The sequence below is a fragment of the Hipposideros armiger genome, unplaced genomic scaffold (genome assembly GCF_001890085.2).
Source record: "Hipposideros armiger isolate ML-2016 unplaced genomic scaffold, ASM189008v1 scaffold_369, whole genome shotgun sequence".
Classification (NCBI taxonomy): Eukaryota; Metazoa; Chordata; class Mammalia; order Chiroptera; family Hipposideridae; genus Hipposideros; species Hipposideros armiger.
This window is the reverse complement of record NW_017731719.1, coordinates 347,456-374,887: the sequence shown is the minus strand read 5'-3', so window position 1 is coordinate 374,887 and position 27,432 is coordinate 347,456. Positions and strand designations below refer to the sequence as shown.

General features: G+C 53.9%; 1 protein-coding gene across 3 annotated transcripts in view; it reads left to right on the top strand.

Annotated features, from left to right (window-relative positions):
• Positions 1-27,432, top strand: part of JARID2 (jumonji and AT-rich interaction domain containing 2) — a 270,564-nt gene that overhangs the window by 231,239 nt on the left and 11,893 nt on the right. For all 3 annotated transcript variants that reach the window (XM_019662178.1, XM_019662180.1, XM_019662179.1), the window contains 8 exons: positions 2,873-3,108; positions 10,985-12,101; positions 15,339-15,841; positions 18,940-19,032; positions 22,044-22,162; positions 22,251-22,321; positions 23,148-23,262; positions 26,429-26,534. In XM_019662178.1, the coding sequence (XP_019517723.1) occupies positions 2,873-3,108; positions 10,985-12,101; positions 15,339-15,841; positions 18,940-19,032; positions 22,044-22,162; positions 22,251-22,321; positions 23,148-23,262; positions 26,429-26,534 (2,360 nt within the window). The remainder of the gene's footprint in view (positions 1-2,872; positions 3,109-10,984; positions 12,102-15,338; positions 15,842-18,939; positions 19,033-22,043; positions 22,163-22,250; positions 22,322-23,147; positions 23,263-26,428; positions 26,535-27,432) is intronic.

The following is a 27,432-nucleotide window of genomic DNA, read 5'->3' as shown; positions in this document are numbered from 1 at the left end:
GCTAATCCACCTTTAGCCATCAACATCATTGAAATAGCCACACAGTGGAAAAGGCAAATAATATCATAGGATAATTTTGAAAACAGTTTTGACCTAGGGGAGCCCCTGAAAGGGTCACTGGGTCCCCCAAGGGTCAAGTTACCCAGTAAGCTAGCAGAGATGTGGGAAGTGTTTTTAGCCTTGTATTTCTGCTTGCTCGGGCAGGGCACTGGCAGTGCCTCTTTTTCCCATGAAACATTGGGAGGCAGCTGGGCTCAAGTAGGAGGTGGTGCTGGGTCTTCAGGCCAGCCGCCTGTCTGCATTGAGCCCTTTTTTACACTGTAGCTGCAGGGAGGACGGGGGACAAACAGAGATCCTGCCACAATATGATTATGTAGCAACCTGAGATGGTCTTTTTAAATGTGCAGCAGTACTTTTTACTAAATGTTAAGTGCCTACTGAACCCCAGACATTGTGTTAGACACACTCCATTCAGGAGTATCTGTTATCCCCAGCCTATAGATGAGAAAACTGAGGGATTAAATCACTTGCCCAGTTGTTAACTGCAGGGCTGGGAATTGAACTGCTCCTATAGTGTTAATGAGAGGGGACAAACCCATAAAATAAATTTTTTTTTTAACTGCACAAAGAGAAGTCATTATAGAACTGGTACTTTTTGTAGGCTGTACCTTGGTACACATCTGAGTGGCAGTAACAAAGCAGAAGTATGTAATATTTGAGGTTCAAAAAACTTTTCCTGTGCCATGTTTCAATAAAGGAGCTGTATTCACTGCTTAAGAAACTTGGGGAACAGTCAAGAATTGCCTAGATTCATGTTCTTTGGCTTCCTTTCTAATCTCATTGAAGTATGACTTCTTAAAGATGTTGCTTTTAATTTGTCTTGAAAGCAGGCACAGATACCACCAGGTTGGGTATGATGGATGGTTTCTGACAATGTGCAGCTACTTACACTTAGAATAAATGCCAGCCATTTGAAGCTCTTCATTTTTCCTGTAACTGAGTGAGAGCATCTAGTAGAACCTTATACAATACAGGATCACTGACCATATTTTGATGTGGCGTGGGCTTTACTTCCCTGCAAATCTAGTTAGAATGTAATCACTGGGGCCAGGAGAATCTTTATAGAGATCAAGGTTCACATCCAGCTCAGATATGCGAAGTGTAAATCTCAGTGTGTACCATATACAAAGTAATAACAAATGGACTAAAGAAGTAAATCTAAGCAATTGAATCCAAAAACAGTTGGGAGACTTAGAGGATTATTTTACCATTTGAAAACATGGGAGGGCTTTCTAAGCATAACAACAATGAAAGAAACGTTTTAAAAAAAAATGGGCTAGCAGATTTAGCGCCACAAGAAATGGAAAAGCAAATGACAAATTAGGAGACAATATTTGTAGCCTGTAAGGCATAAGTGTAATATAAAGGACAGTTGCAGATGGAGGTGAAAGAGAGTGCGAAGGGACTGTGGATACAGGTCTGGGGCAGGGCATCCTTAAGAGAGAAGTAGTGACGTGGAGCTCTCTGCAGGGCAGCTAGGAAGGGGAGTTGGACTTCTCTTCCTGCTGTCTTGAAGAAGCAGGTTTCCGCTCAAAGGAGGAAGTTTTTTCTCTTTAGAGCTTCCTGGTCAGGTAGTGAGCTCTGCCTGGAATTCTGCAAGTCCCAGATTGGGGTTGGTGAGGGGGGCATGGCCTGGAGTGAAGGTTGCCCCAGTGGGCAGGTAGACACGGTAACCTTGTAAGGCTCCCTTTGTCAGGAAAGGCACCAGGAGCCTTCTAAAAATGACATTGAAAGGAGCTCTCTATCGTTTCCTCAGGCTGCTCAGCCTGAAGCTCGTGGGGTGGAGCAGACCAGGCATGGGTGGCCACCCTCCTTAGCTTGCTGGGGTGGTTTGGGGGGAGTGGAGGAGACCTGTGGGTGCAAGAGGAGCAGATGGGAAAGGCTCGTTGATTCCCAGGGAGGAGCCGGACTTGACGAGTCTGTCCAGATTTGCAAGCCCTAGCTGTAGAGCATCAAGAGAAAGCTGGACAGCAGCGGCACTGAAGTGCACTGTGAAAACCCTGGGCATCACTGCTCCCTTTTGACCTCTCTGAGTGGGTGGGATTCAGTGTGCACATTGGTAATTGTGAAAACTGAGAACCACCTGGGGGGAGGGGCGAGGAGGGTGGGTGTGTGTTGTGACAGGCAGCCTGTCTTATTTATGCCTTTTCTGGCTTCATCTGTAAAATGGGCATGATGAGAATGGCCTGTCCCTGCAGATTCAGAGGCTGAGCGCGGTTCACAGCGCCAGTTAACACTGCTCCCTGGCTCTTGGTCAGCACAGATCGCGTTAGTGTTCCTGCTGTTCTGACCTCTGGAATAGAAGTGGGTCTGGCTCAGAGCCGGTGCCCCTTGCCCCTGTGTGGTCCCCGACCCACTCTTGTCAGCAGATCTTCAGCCTCAAAATGCATAACTTTACATCTTACTCCAGATCCCCCATGTCTGTGTACCCGAGGTACTCCTAGCTTGGCATGTGACTGGGTGGTAGTGTCTCCATTTTAATTTCTCTCTCTTTGTGTTTAAGGCATGATGCTGATATTCTGAGGGCTGTGGGATTCTTGGGTAGGGATTTTGAAAAATGGATTTTTCAGTCATTTGGACTAAAGCAAGTAACTGTTAGGATATGCTTATAATTTCTCCTTTGTCCCTGTTTAGGATTATTCCTGGTCTCGGCGCCTGTGCCGGGTCACCCGGGCTGCTCTTGGGGATGTGATGAGACTTGACCGATGGGGAGAAACGTCTTTTCTTTCTCTTTGACCTCAGGAAGTTTAGGTTTCGTGGCAGTGTACTCAGCGTAGTGACTTCATTCTCCCTTTCTCTCCTTCTTCCCTAGTTTTCAACGGTTCTAGCAGGTCATCACGGGAGAAGGAACCTGTGCAAAAACACAGAAGCAAAGAGGCCACTCCCGGCAAGGAGAAGCACAGCGATCCCCGGGCCGACAGCCGGAGGGAGCAGGCTCCCGCGAGCCACCCGCCCATGGCCCCCTCCACGGGCTCCTTGGCCAAGGGGCCCGCTGCTGCCCACCACCACCCCCCTCTGCATCGGTCGGCTCAGGACTTACGGAAACAGGTAAAGCCCCGCCCTGCCGCACCGGTGACTGTGGTCTGGCCCAAGGGTGCCTGCCTGCCAGATGCCACCTCCCCATGTCACCAAGTTCACTAAAGGGGAAATGTGAGTAAGCAGCCTCAAGAAATGCAAGTTTCCAGGGCTTATAAGACAGGAAGGTGATGCTCAGAGGTGAGGTGAGGAGCCAGAAACATCACCTCTGCACAGGGGTGCGAGCACACGCCCCTCTCCTCGGGAAGCCCGTCTCGCTGGGGTGGGGGGTTTGCGTTCACCCCTGGATCGTGCTGCATCCTGGGTATCAGAGTAGATAGGAAAGGTGGGAAGGGGAGCTCACCTCCGTTCCTCCTCATCCCCCCACATACCCTGGGCAGGCGGCAGGCGAGTTGCAGAGTCTTGGGGGCACATTATTAATAGTTAGGCCAAGAGCAGGTAAATGCACTTTCAGATAGGCCTGCAGCTTGCCTGGGCTCTCGGTGGATGAGCCTGGACTGTTGAGCTGTTCTTCGTCATGTGACAGGTTAGCATCTGCCCACCAGGACTTCTGAGCAGAGGCCGTGCGTGGGCACCACGCTGCCGAGTGGTCTGCGTGAGATGGGGTGCAGGGTGAGCGGGGGCTTCGCCCAGCCAGGCGCATTTCAGTCCTGCACCGCAGGATCAGCAGAGGGCGGACGCACACTGCTCTCGCTGCTCCCACTGCTCACCGGCACCCCCCATCTGCACCCCGGCTCAGGGTCAGCTCAGATAACACAGATCCTACTGGGGACACTCTTAAGAATGGCCTCAGGGCTCAGCCATTGTTGCTGTCACAGCGTTCATGTCCACAGACAGTGATCTCTCTGGACCCTGGGCGCGAGATGGTACGAATAAAGGCAGGTGCCTGGGGGCAACACGGAGAAGGGCTGGCTCGCAGGGTCAGCCGGCATTTCATTGACCCTCCACTCCTGTTCTAACTCCATGTGAGCGGCAGTGAACCCTGGGGATCACAGATAAGCTCGCCTCATCGAGAATTTTATCACACAGAGTTCAATTCTTCCCTAAAATAGACGGGAGACTGTATCTTTAAAGATTTATTCAGGGGGAGCTGTGGGTGGACAGAGAGATTTCTCAGCTGGCAGTATTCCAGAATGACTAACAGATGGTCACTGTGGTGGTAAGATAGTGGAATTCCTCCTTTTGAATTGTTCTTTACCTGTGGTCTTTCTCATTCCCGATGATGTTAGAAGTATTTCTCTCGGGCTGTGTGACTGTATTCATACACACGCATAGGAGTGTGTGTTTACACACGCACGTTGTTACTATTGACCTATAGCTTCAAATATCCTTCAGCTCTTCAGGTGGGGGTGGGCTGGGCGTGGCAGAACCCTCCTTGAACTCACTCCATCCTTCGCAGCGTTATCTTGAGATAAAGCACATAGTGTGAGCGTGTCTTAAACACGGCCTGTTCGTCCCCATTTTCCTAAAGAGAATGAGTGTGGTTGTGGGACCGGCCTCCCAAGCGCTGGGTGCCCGATTTTCAGGACCAAGAGGCACAAAGCGTAGAGCACATACTTCTGTTTCTGTGTCTCTGATGGTTTATCCCCATTTCGTTTCCAAAGTTGATGGTGTGATAGGCCCTTGTGTAGAACTCTCCTACAGGTGTGTTGTTCATGAAAGAAAACAATGAAAAAGAGGCCCAAGGAAGGAGAGGACCCGTCTGTGGGGTAAGAACGGAGAGCTTATAGGGGGTAAATATGTGACTTTATATTCGCATAGAATCATAATCATACACACACTTTTCTCTCACCACGTCCATGTCTGAGGCTGGACTGAGTAAACCTCCGGTCTCCGTTGGTCTTAGCACTTGCCTTTCAATTCAGGATTTCCCACTGTTAGGAGTAAGAAGAATTCGCACCATTGGAGGTGAGATTTGAGGGGAGCAGAATGTATCCCGTGCCCTGGGGTCACCCTGCCCTCTGCTCTGCGGGCACGCACATGCGGCCTCGCAGTTGGAGAGCTCTGGGTGCCCCTTACAGAGCAGGCGCCTGCCACCTGAGTAAATGCAGGAGCTTGGCTGGCTTGCTTTGTTCAGGTAGCGTCTTTGCAGGTGGGTGTGACGGTGCAGGTGTTCAGGGGGGCTTCCTCCTATCACCCCTTCCCTCCGGCCCCTCCCGCCTGCCTCCTCACCCCATGTCTTAACCAACCCAGACGGGATGGCCCAGGGCTCCCAGTTCTAGTCTGGCCCTGGCTATGAGCTTCTGACACTTAAGATGTGATATACAGTAACCTTTCTGGGCCCTATGGTTCTTTTGGAGCCAGTCATGTCAATTCATCTCACAGGGATATTGTGAGAAATGAAATGATAATTTTGAAACCATCGAATTCCATTAGTTAAGTACTCCGAAAATAAGGTCAATCAAAGCAAATTGTAGATTCTTTTGTAATTGCTTGATGCAAATAATTAGAATCTGACCTTGCATCGTTTCAGCTGCTTACAAGATAGGGGCCCAAAGGATACTCCGATCTTTAATTTCAGATGTGATTAATTTTTCTCTGTCAGCCTAGAAGAGAACGACACACACGAGTGTATGAAGTGTAGGTGGGCGGGTGCAGGGACGCAGTGCTGGGGTGCTGCCGGGAAGTGACCTTGTCCCGTTTGCCCTGGCGTTATCTGATCACTCCTGGTTTGTACTAAACAGCCCTTCTTCCAATGCCATGTAGGTCTTAGGCTTCCTACAGGCCCCAGGCCCCGAGACTTAGATCTTTGAACGTGCACTTCACCTATGCCTTTTTCTTAGTGCAAGGGGCCTTGCCAGCCCCCTGGCTTCTGTCACGCCAGACATGCTGTCTGGCACGTGAGGCACACGCGTAGATAACAGCCCTGCGATTGTCAGGGGGCAGTGGCTCCCCTGTATGGTGATTTGGTTGTGTGGTTGGTGTCTGACAAAGGAGTGAAAACTATTTTTTGTTTCCTTAAAATAGAACTTGGGTTTAAATGTAGTAAAAAGAAAGAAATTTAGAAGGGTAAAGAACAAGAGCTTATACCTAGAGGGGGTTTTGAAATACTAGTTTTCCAAGGAGTCATGAGGGAATTTTTACTGTACAGAAATGTGCGGTTGGTCAGCCAGGACGTGGGTGTTAGGCTGTGCTGAGCACGGTCGCCTCCCTGTGCTTCTTTATGGCTCCGAGGCTGGGCTGTAATGTGAAGAAGAAAATCATCAACTCGCCTGGGCCTCCTTAGGACACGCTGTGCTACCTTCAGAGGAAAGATTTTCAAGTGAAAATGTGCAGGGGTTGCTGCAAAGTCCTAGCCTCCTAAGATTCAGAGTGGGGGTTTCAGCTCTGTGCAGACTAAAGAATTGGGAATATTCTTACACAGTTCTGGAAAATGAAATACGAGCATCCAGGGAGAGAAATGTCGAAAACCCAGCTTAGCTGTAATAATGTTTGTTTTATTGTGTTCCTCTCCAAGTTAGCCTTGTAGTTTGAGTTGCACGTGTTTGTCGAGGAATATTTGTGACTCCGTGACGTTGCCTCTGGTGGGAGCAGGTGCTATTAAAAGATTAGAGACTGCCACCAGAACCTGGGTGTTTTTTGAGAGTGGGGCCAAACGTCCGCCTTGTCCTACTGCTCGTTAAACTGGGTCTTTCTCTGACAGAGGGCCTGCCACACCAGCAGGCCTTCCCTCCCCTTCTATATAACTCATGGCCTGCCCAGGAGAGTTCTGGTTTTTTTAGGCTCCTTTGTTTTTTTAATTCAAGTTTTAAAGCCCAAGGGGACTCTTCCCAACCAACAGATGATTTTTCTCCTGAGCTCTAGCTGCTCCTCTCAGTTGGGAAAGGATGGGCAGAGGCACCTGGCTCAATGGCTCCCTCTAGTGCGAATCAAGAGCGTGACAACTGAATTTCTGGTTGAACTGAGGACGGCTTGCAGTTAAACCTCATGGCTGTGTGCCTGGGGTGACCTGAGCTACAGGGGACAGGCGGGTGGTGGTGGGCCAAGAAGAACAAGCTGAAGACACCCCACTTCCTGCAGACATGCGTGAGAGGTGGGGGAAGTGGGCTGTGAAGTCAGAAATCCGTACCAGAGCTGAGAGCAGGAACTACTTGAAGAGTTGAAGTTGTTCATCTAAACAGTGTTTTTATTGCACATTGGAGGGCTCTGCCATAGCCGCCTTTGTGTGAGTCCTCCAGTGGATGGAAACGTCTCTCGTGTGCTCAGTGTCAGCACTTCCCGGGGATGTGCACCTACTAGACGTGTGGAGAGCCGGCTCGGTATCGTGTTTGGTTCTGTTTGATAAGGCAGTGGTTGGGGGAGACCTCGGTGGCAAGGAAAAACAATGCCTTCTTCCATTCCTTTGTTTTCTCTGGTACCAATTAAACAGTGGACCTCTAGAAACAAGTACAAAACCCAGGAATAGGCATGTGTGTGTTAACAGGTGGGTCCTGGGTCATTGGTTTGTTTCGTCCCTACCTTCATGACACATGGCACAGCTGGGAGGGCAGACTGATGCCTGGGTTAGCTTGTCAGCTACATCATGGCCTCAATGGGTAAGCACGAAACGCGGGCACACTGGGCGTGGGGTGGGAAGAGAGAATATGGTCAACGAAACATGCCCTGACCTGTCTTCGTAATTTACTTCTCTCTAAATTAAAACACATTGTTCTGATGGCTTACAAGGTGGGTACACTGAGTCTTCCAGCTTGTAATGTGGACATGCAAGTGTAAGATTTGGGTGGATACTTGTGAGGATCAATCACTGTTACACAGTGAGGGAGAACATGAGTAGAGCAACGCATTCTTCTGTTAGAGCAAGGTCGTTGACTGCACATGTTGGCAATAAGCCGTTTTTAAGTTGACAGAAATATGTAAACAAGGCGATTCTTTAGCTGTTGAAAATGGCATGCAGTTCCTGTAACCTAGCCAGCTGGAGACCAGGTGCTCCTGAGAAGCTGCAATGGAGGACCCAAGGGCCCTGCACTCTTTTTTGAGGCAGAATCTGAGAGATATGGAACTCCGGCTTCCCGTTTCCCGCAGGTGGGCAGTGATGCTGGGGACGGGCAGGGCCCAGTGTTTGTGGGAACACTGATTGAGCCATCTGCGCGGGCTTGCAAACACCGGTCCCCTTTCTGTCTCCCCAACGATTAGATCAGAATGGGGAGGATAGACTGTGGAGTCAACATTATTTTTTGCCTCCTGCAGGGATTCTTAGGGGTCCCAGGTGTGAGAAGCACTGAGCCCAAACCTCCACCTGATGTGATGACCTGACAGCCAAACTGTCTGACATTCATTCAGCACCTTCCAGTGTTGGCCGTTTTCATTGGCGGTGCCCCATCTTCTAGAAGAGATTAAAGTTTACTGTGCGGTCTGCTTGAGTGTGAACTGAGTGGAGCGTTGGCACAGGCTTATGCTAAATGGTTAATGGAAGATGGAAGGCCTAAAGGGGCGTTGTCCTTCACTTTCTGGGAATTGCAGCCCTGCTCTGAAGACACTGGCTCCCTCCCCGAGGCCCTTCTAGTGTCTTGATGATGGAAACATCTATGAGCCACAGCAGGGTTGTACTGTTGCTTTTGTTTTTCTAAATGGTTTTGTTTTTAGTCAATGGAAGAAATTGAAAGAACGATTAAAAATAAGACATTTTCATTCCTTTACCATACCTCGTATTCCAAGTTAGTGGTGCTTGCTGTGGGAAATTTATCTTCGCCTCATCCCAGGTTTTATAAATTTGCTTTTAATTTATTGTCACCATGTTGCTAGTTTTTTTTGTCTGCTTGTTTTTAATGTCAGACCCCCCTCTTTCCCACCTGACCCGTCAGTCCTGCCTCTTTGTAGGACGGTGAGCAGTGGAGGATCCAGACTATACTTCCTGGGTCTTCCCTCCCACCCACAGTGGGGCCTGGGACCTCCCTGAGTCTAGAAGTCGAGGCTGCTCACTGGAAACCTGGTTCACCAAACGCCATGTTGGCTCATGGAACAATCTCATACCAAGAATTTGTGGCTTTGATTGGACCGTGTGTAATTGGTGGTGTATAAATAAATACGGGTCTCAGTGGCTTCTTTCCTTTTCCTGTTTTCAGAGCCTTCTACTGATAGTTTGCTTCAGTGGTTCTCAAAGGTACCTTCCCCAGATCAGCTTCAGTGTCACCCTGGGCCTCATTACACATGCAGGTTCTCAAGTCCATCCCAGACCTACCGGATAGGAACCTGGGGATGGGGCCCAGTGAGTTGCTCTAACAAGCCCCCCCTGGGGCCTCTGAGGACCACTGGTTTGATGCCTGCGGGAGAGTTTGATTTTTGCTTCTGTGTTTGTCCCCCACGGAAGCAGACTGCATCCTGGGTGAGGCCTGCGCGTAGTGCAGAGGGCGCGTCTTCTGGGAACCTGACTCCTCCTGACTAGGCAGCTGCACAGCCCCTGGTGGCCCTGGGCGGCCAGCAGACTGCTTTAGGTCTCAGCTGGCACGAGGAGGGAGCGAGGGAGGGGCTTTTGCATGACCACGGCTGGTCAGCCCTCCTGGGTCAGGAGTGCAGGCTCCCTCTACCCTGTCACCTTCTTCTCGGGGTTTTTTGGTAAGAAAAGAGGGCTGTTGTTTCTGCCCTGTGTTTCCCAGTAACTAATTTTTAATTTGCCTCTTTGGGAAGTAACAGTGTGTACGTAACTCTGGGTTCTTTTTTCACCTCATGTTGCAGATGAGCGCTTGATGCCCAAGATGTAAAATGGCTTGTCAGAGGCCACTGAGGGACAGAGTTGGGATGCAGTGTCCTCCCCCTGCCCCCCTCCCCCAAACCAGCCAGCCCAGAAGCAGCTCCTGGGGTGGGCCCTACATCCTTCTGTGGACATTAATGCATTTCTGGTGTCCCCCCGTGTCACTCTGGCTTCTCTTCGAGCTGTGAGGCAGCCCTTGCAGAGTCTGCTTGTTTACCCAGTTCCCGTGGAACTGAATGTGAAAGCTTGTTGAGGTGGGGAAAGAGGGACCCCCCTGTGCAGGAGAGGGTTGGGCGGGCTGTGCTGTACTAACGGTTAGGTGCACCCACCGGACCCCCAGCAAGGCACCACAGGGGGCCCGGCCTCAACAGTGCTGTCGGCTGGCTGGCAGCCACACCCCCAGGCTTGGCCTGTAACTTGCATCGGAGCTGAACACATGAGTGCTGCTGTTCTTTTCCTTCCATAGTACTTTTGTTGCGTTCATTCTTTTTTTAGCACGTAGATTTTAAAATTCTGTGAGCAGATCATGCTGTTATGGGGAATGCACAGAGAATAGCACACGTCTTTTCTTAGAACAGGGTGTGTGTGTGTGTATGTATATGTGTGTATACACATGTATAACTGACCCTTGAACAACATGGGCTTGGACTGCGCGTGTCTACTTATATGTGGCTTTCCCCCCAATAAACATGCAGTTGGCCCGCTGTATTCCCAGATTTGCATCTAGGGATTCAACCAACCATTGATTGAAAACAGTATTTTTTGTGGGGGTTCAGCACCCCTAACTCCTGTGTTATTCAAGGGTCAACTGTATACATCCCCATGTTCCCCCACTGGGTGGGATCTTGCTGTTATAAATGTTGTTAACCTGTGACAGGTGATTGACGGGCATGTGGAGAGGTCCTCGTGAAACATCCGATTTCCTGGAACCGTGGGGACAAACGTGCACATTAAAACCAGGAAACCATGCTGGGCGACACCCAGTCAGGCTGCATGTTTTTGTGCAGAAGGATGGACGGAGAGTTGTGCAGAGGCTCTGACGCCGAGCGCCTGAGAGTTTGGTTCGCGACTGTGCATTTTGTTGACCTTTGCTGGTAGCCCACGTCCTTTCTCTGTTTAGTTACCAGTGTGTGGAGGTCGCCTTCTTGGCAAGTACTAATTCTGCTTTTCTCCCTCTCTGCTTCTCCCGCTGCTGCCCAGGTTTCGAAGGTAAATGGAGTCACTCGAATGTCATCTCTGGGTACAAGTGCAACCAGTGCCAAAAAGATGCGCGAAATCAGACCTTCACCGTCCAAAACTGTGAAGTACACTGCAACGGTGACGAAGGGGACTGTCACATACACCAAAGCCAAGAGAGAACTGGTCAAGGAAACCAAACCCAATCACCACAAGCCCAGCTCAGCTGTCAACCACACAATCTCAGGGAAAACTGAAAGTAGCAATGCAAAAACCCGCAAACAGGTGCTATCCCTCGGGGGGGCGTCCAAGTCCACCGGGCCCGCCGTCAATGGCCTCAAGGTCAGTGGCAGGTTGAACCCAAAGTCATGCACTAAGGAGGTGGGGGGGCGGCAGCTGCGGGAGGGGCTGCGGAATTCCAAGAGGAGACTGGAAGAGGCACACCAGGCAGAAAAGCCACAGTCACCCCCCAAGAAGATGAAAGGGGCGGCCAGCTCTGCCGAAGCCCCTGGCAGGAAGGTGGCCCCTGCTCCGGCTCCGGCTCCGGCTCCGGCTCCGGCTCCGGCCCCGGCCCCGGCCCCGGCCCCGAACCCGACCCCGGCCCCTATCCCAACCCCGGCGGAGAGGGCTCCGCTGAACGGACACGTGAAGAAGGAAGTGCCCGAGCGGAGCTTGGAGAGGAACCGGCCAAAGCGGGCCGCAGCCGGGAGGAGCACGCCGGGCAGACAAGCACACGGCAAGGCGGACAGCGCCTCCTGTGAAAATCGTTCTACCTCGCAATCGGAGCCCTTGCACAAGCCGCACGAGGCCGCGGCCAAGCCCGAGAAGGGGACCGGCCGGGCCGGGTGGGCGGCCATGGACGAGATCCCCGTGCTCAGGCCTTCGGCCAAGGAGTTCCACGACCCACTCGTCTACATCGAGTCGGTGCGCCCTCAGGTGGAGAAGTACGGCATGTGCAGGGTCATCCCCCCTCCGGACTGGCGGCCCGAGTGCAAGCTCAACGACGAGATGCGGTTCGTCACGCAGATCCAGCACATCCACAAGCTGGGCCGGCGCTGGGGCCCCAACGTGCAGCGGCTGGCCTGCATCAAGAAGCACCTCAGATCTCAGGGCATCACCATGGATGAGCTCCCGCTCATAGGTAAGCGCCCACGTCGTGGGGTTCTAGCTTCTCTCCCCTTTCACGGGCAGATGTATGTCTCCGGGCTGGGCTCATTCGCTGCTCAGAAGGAGGCTGAAGCCCTTTTCTGCAGGCCCTGGGCATTTGTGCAGAGAAGGGCTGGCATCCAGATATGTGCTTTCCCTGCTGGGCTGTCCCCTGCTGCCCAGCACCACAGGGCCTCCTTGCCGGGGCCAGAGCAATGTCCGGGGAGATGGGGGTGCTGCCCCTGTGACTTTGTTGGCTGGGCTGCCTTTACCAAGTATCACAGAATTGGTGTGTGTGTGTGTGTGTGTGTGTCATACGACAGGAAGTTATCGTCTCACAGTTCTGGAGGCTGGAAGTTCGAGATCAAGGAGGCCGGCAGGGATGGTTTCTCCTGCAGCCTCTCTCCTCGGCTTGTAGATGGCCATCCTCTCCCCGTGTCCTCACTTGGCTGTTCCCGAGTGTATTCCTTGTGTTATAAGGACACCAGGCATATGGGTTGGGACCCACCGCATTTTCACTTGCCTCTTTAAGGACCCTATCTCCAAATAAGGTCACATTCTGAGGCACTGGGGGTTGGGATTCAACATATGAATATTTGGGGGACATGTTTCAGCCCACAAGCGCTCACTGACTTTAGCCCATTTCTTCTGTCTGACCTCTGTCTCTTTCTTCATCCTCATTTTTACATGAGTTTCTGTGTCCTTAGTGACCAGCTCAGCCCCGTGGAGCCCACAGGTCAGGGAACAGGGACAGCTCTGGCTGGGACTGCGGCCCTTATTACCTCGCTGACTCGTAGTGAATGTCCATCCCAGCCCTGAGACCAGGGGCCCCCCGCAGAGCCTGCACGGGTCCCCGGAGTTCCCGGGCCCGCTGCTCGCCTGGGTCTAGCACCTCTAGGATTAGCTCGCTGTCAGGGATGAGTGGGTTCTGTGGAGTGGGGTTTCCTTTGGGACAGCTGAGGAAGGTCACTCACTTCCCTGTTAGCTCTAGATTCATGAAAAGAAACGGGCTGCGCTCCTGCATCCATTTTGGAGGTCCTGATTATTCAAAGGCTGGAAGGAAAGGAGATCTTTAACAGTCATTTAAGTGTCAAGCATTGGCAATAAGATGGAGGTTTCATTATTCCTCTCAGCAGGTGCCTGCCAGGGCTGATGCCTGAGTGAGAATCATTTAATTTGAGAGAATTCTTGGTTTGTAGTCCCCTGTCAGGGATGGCACGTGATAGACAGTGACACGGGGCTGCAGCAGTAGTCTGAGCCTGCGAGAGTATCTCGGGAGCTTGGTGTTGGCTGCGCCCTGTGTGTACTCAGGCCATTGGGTGACTCGGAACAGCACTGTCCCCCTGGCTTTAGTGAGATGTCCCGAGTCGCACCCTTCTCCCCTGGTTAGCGGGGGCGGGGCGGTGGGTCTTTTAGGGACAGGTGGGGTACTCAGGTGATGTCGTGATGACAGCCAGTGACCTTTGGTTCAGAGTAGGATTTCTTTAGCCATGACTCCTTCTGTCGCAGCAGAAGCCAAGTAGTCACGTCTGTGTGGTGTGTGTGCTCATGCTCTTTGCCATTGTCTGGAAGCGTAAAGCATTGTCACTGTCCATGAAAAGGGAGCTGACCTGCCCTGTTACCAACAGAGGCCTCGGGCCATGGGTCTGAGCTCAGCCATCTCGAAGTACAAGGGACTTAGTAGTTTTGAAGCCAGAATCTGCCGAAACACAGATGAGCACCCCAGCCCCTCGGGGTGCTGCTGTGCTGCAGAGTAGGGTCAGTGCAGACATGGGTGAGGAAGGTACTTTGCCAGTTAGCAGCCTGGTGGCCTTGTAAATGGGCTGATATGGCAGGTGAGGCCATGAAATAATGGATTTGCAAGAGCTTAGAGAAAAATGCGAAAGTATGGCCAGCCTCCCCTCTAGTGAGACCTGATCTGAACCACCGGGCACATTGGGGTAACTTGTTCACTCTCCACCTCTGCCAGCCCGGTGGGGTGCTGCCAGCTAGGAGGTCTGAGACAGACCAGAATAAGGCCCAGAATCTGGCTGAGGTTGGGGCGAGTCTCTTCACTGAGGTTGCTCCATTGTCCACAAACAACCAAATCCAGTGTCCCGCCAAGCAAAGTAAAGGGCATTCAGGCTGCTGTGCACCCTCCCCCGGTGTTACTTGCAGTCTGCCCGGAGTGGTCCAGGCTCACATCTGGTGCTGCCACGATGCTGTTCTCAGGCCTCGGTCAGAGTCCAGCAGGAGTCCTGCTGCTTTTCCTAAATCTATCCCTAACCCTCCAAAGTCCTAAAACTTTCTTACTTTCTACTGTGCTCACCTAACATTCTCTTGTGCTTTTACCTCCTGACAGCCAGTGGGTGGTTATTCTGGAAGATTTCCCCCACTTTATTGGCCAGAGGGAGGCTGCTTGTCCAGGTCCCATCTAGCTAGTCGCTGTGCGGGCATTCTAACATATTTGAGTGGACGTGCATTCATACAGTTCTGTAACTTGATTAGTGAAAACTAGCCTCTGCACCCTTCTGAGACAAGTAGCTCCTCTGTGATGGGCGATGGGAGGGTTTGAAGGGCAGACAGATTGCCGGGTGCCTTCCCGTGAATATTGCCTGTCACCCTGGAAATCCAGTGGGATTGAAAATAAGCTACCTCGGGGGCACACGTGTGTTGGGGGGTGTTAGGAGGGGAATTGGGACTGACAACACATGCTGCACGTGTACAGTTCCTGACATCACAGCCGTTCAGGCGACGCTGGGACATGGGTGCAGCCGCATGGCACAACCCCATCCCTGCCCTGCCCTCGCCAGGGACGGGCCCCTGCTCCTTGTCTCATCCTATCTGCCTCCTGGTTGTTATTAATAGAAGGACGTGTACCGGTGCTTGCTGCCTGTTGGAGGGGAAACTGGGATGTTCCTCCCCACGGATCTGCACAACCAGCTTTCCCGTTCAGGCCTCCGCTTAGGTGTCCCCTCCTTCCCTGACTCTCCCACCTAAGGCAGTAGCCCCCATTGTTCTCCAGCCTCAGTTAGCTTTATTTATCCCTGCAGTGCCCCAGGTTGCCTTAACGTCCGTTTCCATAGACTGAGCTCCCCGAGGGCCAGAAATAATTGCGTGCTGCTCTGACCCCAGAGCCCGGCAGTGTCCTGGCACATACGGGCATCCACGGACTGTCAGTTGAACGAAGGAGATCTTGTTCATGGCCATTTTCACCCACGGTCCCTGTGTTTTCTCCCCCTCACCGTCCCAGGAGGCTGCGAGCTCGACCTGGCCTGCTTTTTCCGGCTGATTAACGAGATGGGCGGCATGCAGCAAGTGACTGACCTCAAAAAATGGAACAAACTCGCAGACATGCTGCGCATCCCCAAAACTGCCCAGGACCGGCTGGCCAAGCTTCAGGAGGCCTACTGCCAGTACTTGCTGTCCTATGACTCCCTGTCCCCAGAGGAGCACCGGCGGCTGGAGAAGGAGGTGCTGATGGAGAAGGAGATCCTGGAGAAGCGGAAGGGGCCCCTGGAGGGCCACACGGAGCACGACTACAACAAGTTCCACCCCCTGCCCCGCTTCGAGCCCAAGAACGGGCTCATCAGTGGCGTGGCCCACCGGAACGGCTTCCGAAGCAAGCTCAAGGAGGTGGGCCAGGCCCAGCTCAAGACGGGCCGGCGGCGGCTCTTTGCTCAGGAAAAGGAAGTGGTGAAAGAGGAAGACGAGGACAGAGGCGTCCTCAGTGACTTCCACAAGTGTATATATAAGGTAAGACCCCTCCGGGGGCCTGGCGCCGGGGAGGGGCTGGCTGCCACGCTGGGCTCGGGGGGTCCTGAAGCCCCCAGACCGCTTTCTCTGGGAAATGTTTGTAATACAGAGAAAAGTCTGCAGTCTGCGGGGAGGCTAGGTGGTCAGGACACAGGCCTCAGGTGTCTGGCCGCCTGCGGCTGGTCCTGACTTCCCCTGTGAGCTGTGAGCGTGGCTGAGTGTGTGCCCGAGTGCCAGGGGCGCAGTACCTACAGTGATTATGCAGTTTCTGCCCCGCCCCTCTGGGCACCCCTCTTTTAGCTTGGAGGATGGGAGCAGCCCAGTCAGGGCTGGGGGTTCTCAGACACAGAAGGACCAGACCCTCTGTGGGCTGGAGAGCTGGTTTTCTTTGCTGCCTTATGTATTTTTTGCATGGCCCCCGCCCCGCCCGGCCCCACCCCACCAGGCCAAGTCCTTTCCACGGAGAGAGGCCCCGATAGAGCTAGCGCTACGCATCTCATGAAAACTCCACGGCGGGAGGAGGTGGGCAGAGCCTGGCAGAATGAAATGCGCAGCGTGTTTCCCCAGTTCTGCCACTCTCGTTGCAGCACCAGCCATCCTGCAAACACGCGTTCCTCTGAGAAGCGAGGCAGAGTCTCGGGGACCCTCCACGAGGCAGACCCCTGCCTCAGTTCAGCAGCTGAGACTGCACGTGGCCTCCTGTTCGGCCAGTTCTAAAACCAGGCCTGAGGCCAGTTCCCTCCCCTGCCTGTCAGGGTGGCCGGGACATCTGGGCAGAGCTAGATTGCCCGGGCTTTGAGGGGCATATGGGCTGGCGCCCGGGAGCCCCGTTCTGGGTTTACCAGGAGGGAATTGTTGTGCGGTGGGGTCCTGGCGGCCCACGCCCCACGGCCATGCTCGCATCCCAGTGAGCCTGGCAGTTGCGCGGGGCTGATGGGATTCTGCTACACTGAAAGCCTGCTGTGGGCTATCGCCGTGCGCCCCAGCCACACTCCTCAGGCTCCCCCAGCGCCGGGAGGCAGGCCTGGCCTGTGCCTGCCTGGTTCAGTTGATGTGGACTTTTGATGCCTGATCCATCGTTTCAGTTGTTTCCTCTGCCCTTTCTGAGTCCATTCCCAGAAGGCACACCCCTGGCTGCCCTCCGCCACACTTCTTATTTTTCTGCTAGGCGTTAGCCCTGCACTCCTTTCTGGAAAGAGGTATCCTGCCTGCCTAGAACTGCTTCTATTATTAAACCCAGAGAGGGTTCAGTGTCCCCACTGTCATCTTCCCACGATGCCTTGCAGAGGCAGTGGGGGCGGGAAATGGCTGCTTACAGACTGCTGATGGCCGCCTTCTGTTTCACATTTTAAATATTTTATGAAAAGGGAGAAGGTGGCCCGTGGACTATAAACTCAGGAGTACTTTGAGGTGTTGCCTGCATGTTCGCCTAAGAAGCCCTCCTCTGTTGAAACCACTCGTTAAATCCTGTGACTCTGAATAGCCAACTCATGAAATGAGATATTTTCTTCTTTTTTGTTACTTTTTAATTTAAGAAGGCCAATTTTATGAGAGTTGGATCCAAGCAAGAATTTTTTTGAAAACACGCTTTGTAAAGGGTATTTTTAGATTTTTATCGTGAAAATCTGTCAGTCTGATGACCACAGTGATGTCAGTGGCAGCTGTGTGCCCTGAGACCAAGCCCACGGTTCTCGGGGCCCCTCAGCATGCAGGGTCCACTGACTGTGGGGTGCTGGGTGTCATCTTCTCAAATTATGGGCTGTCTGCCTTTGTGCAAAATCGGGTCCCTCCTAGTACTTCGGGTTTTATTTTGTAATGAACAGAATGTCAGAAGTTTGGAGTGGAGTTAGAACCCCATGGAGTCACTTACAAAGCTGAGAAGCCAGTACCAAAGTCTTCACACTAACTGCTCTGTCCTTCCAAAAGCAAGAACAGACCACATACTGTAGAGCTGGTCCTTTCTATGGGGCTGTTCCAGTGTCATCTCATTAGGGAAACCTTCCCTGAGTACCTCAGGTGACAGCCACCTTCCCGACCACTCGTGTCACCCTGCTCCTGGCTCAGTGCATCAGCGCCTCCTCACAGCTCTTACTTGTCTAAAGGCTGTGCCCTGAGGCAGAATGGAAGCCCCCCCAAGGCCCGAGAGAGTGTTGGTTTGAGCACTGCTCTATCTGCAGCCCCTTCAGCTAGGCCTAATACACAGGAGGTGCTTGATACATATTTCTGCAGCTCAGTGGTAGAGGTGCCTGGTCAAAAAAGAGTGAAAGTAATGAATCTTACAAGTTCATCTCTCAAAATAAAACATATTCTGCAGGATAGGTTAAAAACAGGATCTTACCTGGGGTTCCCAAACCAGAAGAGTAAGCTGATGGATAAGGGAGCAGATCACTTTGAATGTTACCAGGAAGGGGCAACCGAGGGCAGGATGCCTGGCATCTGAAGGCACCACGTGCCCTCCGGGGAGGCGCAAGGGGGGGACAGCAAGTGGCTTCTGTGGCAAGAGCGACCAGGTTCCTTCTGTCCCCTCGGGTCCACGGGGTGAGGTTGCCCGTCAGGCCGGTTTTCAGTAATGAGGACCCTTGGGGAGTAGAAGTCACCCTGTTTCCGCCCCCCGTGATCCTCCAGGCTTCGCTCCTGGATCCTGGTCCTGGTCCAGCCAGTCCCAGTCTCCATGCTGTCGGTGCCCCCACAACCTTCACCTTCCTCCTCACGTGGGTAAACGGAGGAATCCTGCCTCCCTTTCCACACTGGACCCATTTCTCCAAAAAGTGAAAGCGGCCTTCTCAACAGCGCACCCTGGAGGTGTACTCCAGCTCCCCGTGTGCTCCAGCTGTGGTCCCCCCAGCACGGAGCCCGTTTCCCCAGATGCCGGGGCTGTTCACCCCACTGCTGGGATGGCGCTGTGCCTTCATGTCCTTTTGCTGGCCCTGAGGAGCCTTCTTAGAGAACGTTGCCCTGCCTTCCCTGCTTGCATTTAACCCAGGACACAAACGGGCCCACGGCTGCAGGGAGGCGCCCGTGTCGGGGTGGCCTGACGTGCGGTTCGGTCTCAGCGTTGTTGTTAAAGCTGGACTCTCCTGGTTTTGTTTCCTTTCCAGGGACGGTCTGTTTCTTTAACAACTTTCTATCGAACAGCAAGAAACATCATGAACATGTGCTTCAGCAAGGAGCCCGCACCAGCCGAGATTGAGGTGAGTGAGCTGCGCCCTCCCGCCCCTGCGTGTTGGGTCCCTCCTGGGGCCTGATGGCTTGAGGGGACTTGAGTGGTTGACTTGTCGTCTTTGGACTGGGGGCAGCCCGACGTTTTCACTCCATTTAATTAAACTTGTTCAGAGTCCAAAAAAAAAAAAAAAAGGCCTAACGAAGAGAGTTCAGCCTCCTCAGCTTGTCCCTGACTTACCCCACAGCAGAGGCTGCGACGCGGAGGCCAGGGGTGCGCTCCGGGCATCCCCCCAGCTGGCTGCTTCGCCCCGTCCTCTGTGTGCCTGTTATGTAGGAGAATGTTTGGAATCCCTTGAAACCATAGTTGTGCTTTTCCTCCTCCCCTGTTTTTTATTTAGTGGGATTGGCAGATTGCCCTTTCTGTGCGCCTGCCAAGTCTGCTCTTTGAGTTAGTGTGAGGCTGGGCAGATAGTGAGCACCTCTGTGCCCGGGCCCATTAGGGGAGTTTTGTGTGAGGCGCTGCAGGACAGAGACCAGATCTGCCCTTCACCCCGCCCTTGGCCGGGGCCCAGCCGAGCTGGTGTGAACTTCCAGATGCTGCCATCGCTGGGTCCTCAGCAGCACTTGGTCCCTGTCAGAGAACGAACCCAAACCCCTACGGCTGGGGAAGGGCAGCTGCTGGCGGGGGGCTGGGCATGTGGACCGCAGCCTTGTCTTCTGATGTGTAACAGGCTTCAGACCATGGCTTGTGTGTTCCAGTGACAAATGCCACCTCCTCTGCATAAAACCCAGGGTAGCCACTAGGGGGCCAGCCATCCTGCTCTGGCTGGGTTACCTGGGACTGGGACCTGCAGGACAGTCCCAGCCAAACCAGGACATCTGGCTGCCCTGCGTGGATGCCACACGGTGCCACACCCGACAGCCAGCATCAGGCGCGCAGGAGGTCCCTCCCTGATGCTCTGGCCCGGTTTCCCGTGTTTCCTCTCAGTACTGTCGCCACCCCCTTGAGGCCCTAGTTCTCTGCTGTGAGTGTAGGGTGCCCCGGCCAGCTCTGTGCCCTGGTGCGGCCGTCGAGCACCCCACATGGCCTGAGCCCTGCCCCTCCCTCAGCGTGGCCCTGCTGGAGCCTCGTTCCATCAACCACAGTGTCACCCGGCCCTGGTTCTGGGACGCGTGTGGCCATCACAGTCACTTCTGGAGCACTCATGTTTGTGGTGGAGACGTCAGGAGAAAGGAATGTGACTGAACAGAGAGGCCTCTGTTGCACAGCACAGTCCTTGGGGGGGGGGGCGTCCCTGAAGGCGCAGGGCTTATTACTGCCCCTAGCACGAGGAGAGCGCGGCTTATTTCAGTTTCCTACTCGGGAATTCATCCTATTTGAAAGTCCAGCATTTGCTTTAGCAATTACAGAATGTCTAAACACACAGGGAAGGTTTGCTAAAATCCAAGCTTTCCGTCTGAGGCTGTCTGGCTTCTTGGGTCCCTCAGAGAAGGGCGGGGCCTTCCTCTTGGCCAGGGCTCAGCAACAGGAGTGGCCCCCACTCAGCAGTGGGTCCCTCTCCGCCCCCCACGTCTTTATTAATCTACCCGCGGTTGCTGTCAGTCTCATACGTGGGTGGCAGGCCGGGGCTGTGACCAGTCCCTGCAACCAGACCGTTGCCTCTTCGTTCCTGACATTGACAGAAATCTGTTTCAGGAATCCAGGCATGTGATGATGCCAAGTTTATTCTGGGCTTAGGGCCTTTGGACACCCCCAGGGGTCCCGCTCTGTAGACACTGCACAGCGGTGGACGCCTGTGGTGGCATCGCGGGCAGCACTGGCGTGAGCTGACGGACCTTTTGCGGCGCCGAGTGGCTGTTGGTTAGGCTTCCGCCTCTAAAGGTGTTTCCAGCCAAATGGGCGTTGCCAAGATTAGGGAAGGTGTTGCTGTGCTTCTGGAATGATCATTGGAAACAAAGTGGAAAAGTACCTGAGTGGGGGGCAGTCGCCTCACATAAGCCAGGCACGTCTGCTCACCTGTCAGCGCACACTTCTCCTCACCGCCCCGTACCTGTTTAGATGGGACTCGTCAGGTCACCTGGAAAGCTTTCTAAACCAGTCAGTGTAGCCACCTCCCTCCACCTGATGCAGCTGGCTGGGGGGTTACAGCCTGGCTGTACGTGGTCTTTCCTGCCCAGGATCCTCACGCGGCCCGTGCTGCCCGCCCTGAGAGGAGTGGGGCGGCTGGCTGCTGGGGGGTGTGAGGTGCGTGTCTGTGGCTACGCTGCACCTGGAGGCTGCTCATTACAATCTAAGGATGGTAGTGGGATGTCTTCAGCCTCCTTAGCATTGTCCCCCCCTCATATAAATCTTTTTTTTTTATTGTGATAGAATATACATAACCTTAAAATGTACCTACCATCTTAACTGTTTTTAAGTGTATAGTTCAGTGTATACGTACATTTATATTGTTGTGCAGCCGTCACCATCATCCATCTCCGAAATGCTGTTCATCTTGCAAAACTGAAACTCTCAACCCATTTTGTAATAACTCCCCATTTCCCCCTTGCCCCAGCCCCTGGCAGCCCATCCTGCTTTCAGTGCCTGTGAAGCTAACTGCTCTAGGTACCCCATAAGTGGAATCACGCAGTATTTGTCCTTTTGTGTCTGCCTTATTTCACTTAGCATAATGTCCTCAAGGTTCATCCATGGTGCAGCGTGTGTCGGATAATCTCCTTCCTTTGAAGGCCGAACACTGTTCCATTGTGGATACCCCACCTTTGCCGATCCACTGGTCCGTCCGTGGACGTGGCTGCTCTCACACTTCCGCTGTGGTGCAGAACGCTGCCATGGCCACGGTGTGCAGGTGTGTGTTGGAGTCCCTGTTGGCTCTGCCCGCAGAGGTGATCCGAGCACCACCTTCCGACTCTGCGCTCTGGGAGGCTGGTCCGCGATGGGCTCCTTCATCATGCATTAGTGTCACCGTGCTGTTAAGCTAAACTGTGCTCTGTGGCTCCTGCACAGCAGAGGTGCTGACTGTCCCTGTCCTCCGTCCCACAGCAAGAGTACTGGAGGCTAGTGGAAGAGAAGGACTGCCACGTGGCAGTGCACTGCGGCAAGGTGGACACCAACACTCACGGCAGCGGATTCCCAGTGGGGAAATCCGAACCATTTTCAAGGTAAAGTGGGGTTCTCTTGTCCATGTGCTGGGGACTAGATGGCGCCCCCCCCTGCCAGTCTGTGACGTCCCTCCGCTTTCTTCTGCAGGCATGGATGGAACCTCACCGTCCTCCCCAATAACACAGGGTCCATCCTGCGTCACCTCGGTGCTGTGCCTGGTAAGTGACGCGGCCGCTGCCTCCAGGGTTATGGGGCCCTCTCCTCAGCAGCTTGAAGAGTGTCAGCACAGGGAACTCCTAAGCACAACTGGAAAGGGGCGGGGATTACGGTGTAGAGTATATGTATAGATTGAAAACACTGATTTTGTAGAAAAGAGAGAAATAGGATCATAATTGAAGTCCGTAAAAACGTGGAAAGGTGGAGCAAGTTAGCATCTAGAAGCTGGGCAGGCGCCTAGTGGCCAACTTTTCATCTTGAACTAGGTATTTTCAGAGCTAAAGCTCTGACTCCTTAGGGCTGCTTCAGGCTCCTAGGTGATAGATTCTACACAGATGTTCAGGAAAGCCAGGTGTCCTGGGGCTGGTGGTCACTGATGGCTGTGCCCCCTGGAGAAGGCCTGGGACCCTCCACACCCTGCGGGCGGCAGTGACTGAGGGGCTCTGTGCTTCCTGCCTTCGGCACAGCAGGAGCTCAGGTGTGGCACCTGTTCTCAGCCGTGAGGCTCAACGGGCTGCTGAACAGCCCCTGGCTGCTGGTGGGCGACTTGCCAACAGTCGTCATGGTCACGTTCCATGGGGCATCTCGCTCCCCAGCTTATGAACGAAGATGCTCCTTTACTAGTTTGTAACGGCGCTCGTCTTGGCTTCGCTTCTGTGTAGCAAGCAGAACGAGCCGGGGCCTTCTTCTCGCTGGGCGTTGTCTGTCTGGTTTTGAGTCCCATTTCTTCCTTTCTCATGTGGGGAGAGGAAAGCGATGTCTAATGGCTGTCACCCTGAGACAGGGCTGCCGTCCTTCAGAATGCCATTTTGTCCCTTTGTGTTACAGGAGTGACAATCCCCTGGCTAAATATTGGCATGGTCTTTTCTACCTCATGCTGGTCTCGAGACCAAAACCACCTTCCCTACATTGACTACTTACACACTGGTGCTGACTGCATCTGGTGAGTACCTGGCCCCTGGGCGATGCGGGGTGGGGACTGGGGGGGCGGGGGGCCCTCACAGCAGCTCCTACTGGCTGGTGGCCGACGGCCTTCAAGAGCTCGCTTTTCTGAGCCTGTCCCCTGTTCCCTATCACAGTTTCTCAGCCTAGGATTCCCCACCTCCATTAGAGGGGTTTGAGATGGCAGAGTATTTTAGTTTGCTCTGATGATGAGCATCTTTTCATGTGCTCATAGGCCACTTAAGTTCCTTTTGTCAGTTGCCCGCTTATATTTGATTTTCCTTCTGGGTATTATTTTGTTTGTTTGTTTGTTTGTTTGTTTGTTTTTAAGCTGAGCCATCCCGCCACCTGTTGGCAGCTCACGGCTGCTCAGCTCGGGCTGACTCGAACCACTGTTGCTCAGAGCTCAAACTCTTGAGCGAGCTCTTAACCAACTGAGCCACTCAGCCGGCCCTTGGGTATTATTTTTGGTTGTTGTTTCTAAGAGTTTGTTTCATGTTAGGGATAGTTAACATTAAGAGTGTCACCAAAAGTTGACCGATGGTGACCATGTCATCAGTCTCCTAACCCTGTGTAAACCGTTCTCTCTCTGGCCTCGTGTGAGTGGTCATTTTCGGCTTCTCTACGGCAGTAGTCCCAACCCCTGCCCCAGCTATGGGGAGAGGAGGTTTTCTGGGAACCGCAGTTCCTGCTGTTTCCCCTGCATACGTTTGCTCCGTGGAAAGCTTTCACCTCGGTGCCCACCTGTGAGCGTAACCGTCAGCTCCACCCAATCCTGATCTGTGGCTGGCTCTTCACTTCCCTTGTTTACAGTGGCAGATGGGAAATTACTGCAAATAATCAGATGTCTTGTCGTCTGACAGTCTACCGGCATCACATTCATCCCACACTAACTGTGTTTATTGTCCTAATGGGGAGATTAGGCGTTCTTTATTAAAATAAACAAAGTCTTAGAACTAACGTTCTCGCTCCCAGGAGCCCGGGTCTGCAGCCGTCTCCTCGTTACGACGCCCCTCCTTTCTGGCCACATCACGCGAGTGGTGGCTGGTGCGGGAGCGGGCAGGACCTGCAGGACTGATGGGGGCCCGTGTGCGGGGGTGGGGAGGTGGCCTTCAGCGCCCTGGGAGTGGCTGCCGGCTGTGGAGGCCTAGAGGGACAGGGCCGAGTGCATGCAGACCGCACGGCTGGGGGAGGACAGCTAGATGGCTCTCATTCAGGGCACTAGTGGCTGCTTGGATGTCATGGAGAGAGAGTGCGGTCTCCCCTGCCAGGAGCCACTGTGCCCTCCGTGCTGTTCCCTGTGGAGAAGCTTTTGTGGGCAGTGCCGGGCCTGGTCTGGGGTTTATGGCGTCCCACCTGGCCTGTGACCTGAGCCAGGACACCTGAAAACCCCTAGAGCCTTGGTTTTTTTCATCTGAAAGTGGTGTGACAGGACGCACGGCCAGCGGGGTGATGAGGTGAAATAACGGTTGGGTTAGCGGCAGAGAAATGGATGGGCGTCTGGCTTTCCGAGGACTAATCCCTGCCTCTCACTGATGGGTAATAAAGAGGAGGCTGGGATGTGATCAGAGAACATCATGGTTGCGGTTTTTCTTAAAACATGTGATTTAGGTTAGAAACCCTGGATTTAAATCACAAATCAGTAACAGCATATGTTGGCATTGCAATAACATAAGCAGTAAAAGAACCACTTCAGTGCGGCTGCTGAAACCAGAGTTTGGCCTCGGAGCGGAGGGTTTCATCACAGACACCTTAGCTCAGCTGAGCGAGGCGGCCCAGCCTGCCCGCTGGGCTGCTCGGGCGGGGCAAGTTTGGCACTGGCCGCAGGGCGGGGCGGGCTGTGGCGCGTGACTGGAGAGGTGCAGCGGCGCAACCCCCACCAGAGCTACTGGCCCGCTCTTATTGTCACTGGTCGTCACGGCTTCATGTGTTCTGGCAGCCTGAGGTGCTGTCAGGACGCACACTGCGAGTGGAGGGCGGGTTGTGCTCTGAGGTCCCCTTGCCCACGAGTCCACTCTGCATATGTCCCGCTGCAGCCTGTTGACACCCTGGGCAGAGAGGCAGAAAGGAGGGCCTTGAGGGGACCTCAGCACCTGCCATGTGCACGCTGACAGCCTGGCACCAGGATCTCACATGTCGTAGGTGGCAAGTGTGTCCTCTGGGGCCACCAGTGATAATCCCTCCATTCCCCGTGATTACAGTGAGGGCTTCCAGATTCTTCTGCCGGTTAAGGTCTGCCTACCTCCTGAGCCTCTTCCCCCTCCCGTCTTCCCCGTTGGCTCCTCAGCTCCAGCCAGAGGGGCCTGCGCTGTCCTGGGCTTCGCTCGCTTCATGGCCCCCCTCGGTCACTCAGTTTGCCTGATGCAGGCCTGGGTGCGTTGGTTGTCCTGTGTGTTTTGCCAGCTGATAACGGGCTGGTTGGCTTCTGGCACACGCAGCTGCCTCGGTGGAGCAGAGCCTGGGTCCCTTGGGTGTGCCGTGCTCCCATGTTACAGCCGCCTCAGTGTGAGCCTGAGTGCTGGCCACGGGGCAGTGTGTGGGCAGTCTGGACTCCTTTCCCGACTTGCTCCGTATTTGGAGAGTTGAGGGGTTCTCTTGCTTTTCCCCGTCTCACCAATTCTCATCTCTGTGGGACAAGGGAGGCAGATCTGGGCTAGGCCCTCCCGAGGTGGCCCGGGCTGGCGGGCCGAGGGGACGGCGTAGTGCTGCGGTGCCTCCTGTTACAGAAAGTGTCAAATGCCAGCCCAGTGAGAAGACGCACCTTTGGAGCACTCAGGAGAGGCTAATTGAGTCTGCAGATGTGTCTGGATCTGATTTATCGGGGGTTTAAACATCTGGTTTTGGTTTGAAGGCTTTTTGGCTCAGCATAGGTCAGATCTGCATAAAAACGAGTGTGCGGTTTGGCTGTTGGGTGGTAGCAGCCGCGCTGCCCTGGGAGGGGGGTGGGCGCGGCCCTGGGAACATGGCGCTGTCGCCCAGCCAGGGCACCTCGTCGATCCCAGGACCGGGTCCCTCTCCTGCGTTTCAATGTCGCCTCTCCTGCACCCACAGCCGCTCTCCGGGCCCGTGTTTGCTCCTTTCTGAGGGAGGATGAAGGATGGGCCCAGCACGTGTTCCAGGCAGAGTCCTTATCAGACCTGCTTCCGCCTTGTTTCCTCGCAACCCAGGTATTGCATTCCTGCTGAGGAGGAGCACAAGCTCGAGGACGTGGTCCACACGCTGCTGCAAGCCAACGGAACCCCAGGGCTGCAGATGCTGGAGAGCAACGTCATGGTACAGCTCCCGCGTGGCGCCGGGGCCCGGGACGCAGGCACGGGGGTGGGGGGGGTGCGCAGAGCTGTGTTACTCAGTCACCCTCTTGGCTGCCGGGCCTTTCAGAGGCAGAGAGCACAATGCAAAATCCTCAAGGGATTCATCCCTCTTTTATGGAAACCAAACTGAACCAGTGTTTTCCTCAGATTGCATAGGATGTCGGGCTCTTGCACATGTGGCCTTTGAATTTGTTTCAGGGCTTGCTTCATTCATGCATGAAGACTGGGATCCGTGGGGAGGCTGGGTCCTGAGCTTGGGTGGGTGCTCTGGGGTCTGTTGGTGCTGCCGTTCCCACCAACTGGGCACCTGGGTGACGGGGCCGTGGATCAGAAATGCTTGACCTTACAAAGGTGAACACAAATTCTTCTGAGCCCATTTCCAGCAAGTCAGGGCTTTCGAGTTCCTGGGAGTCTTTTTAGCCCTGAGATGTGTTCTGACACTTGAGCTCACGGCTTCTCTGGCCACTGCTCACCCCTACCTGGGTCTTATGTCTCTGCTGGGCCCTCCAACCTGGCTCAGAGAAGCTGACCTGCAGCCCAGCCCCTCTGTGGGTGCACGTCCAAAGGCCCCCCGCCTGTACCCTGTGGCTCTGCCTGACTCTGGACACAGGCCAGCAGTGGGAATTGATCGCATTTCTACCCCTGGCAGTGCTGGATGGGGACAAGGAGGGTTCCAGTGTAGTGTGAAGGGCTGTCATACAGCTGGGTGACGCTTCTCACATGGGCCGATTATCAGTTTAGATACTCCTTCTTGTTATTTTAGGTATCTTTGTTTTTAAAGGAAAAACAACCTTCAAAACCAAACCTAACCTGTCTTCTCATGGCACCACCTTCTTTAAGTCCTCATGGCCCACCTGGAG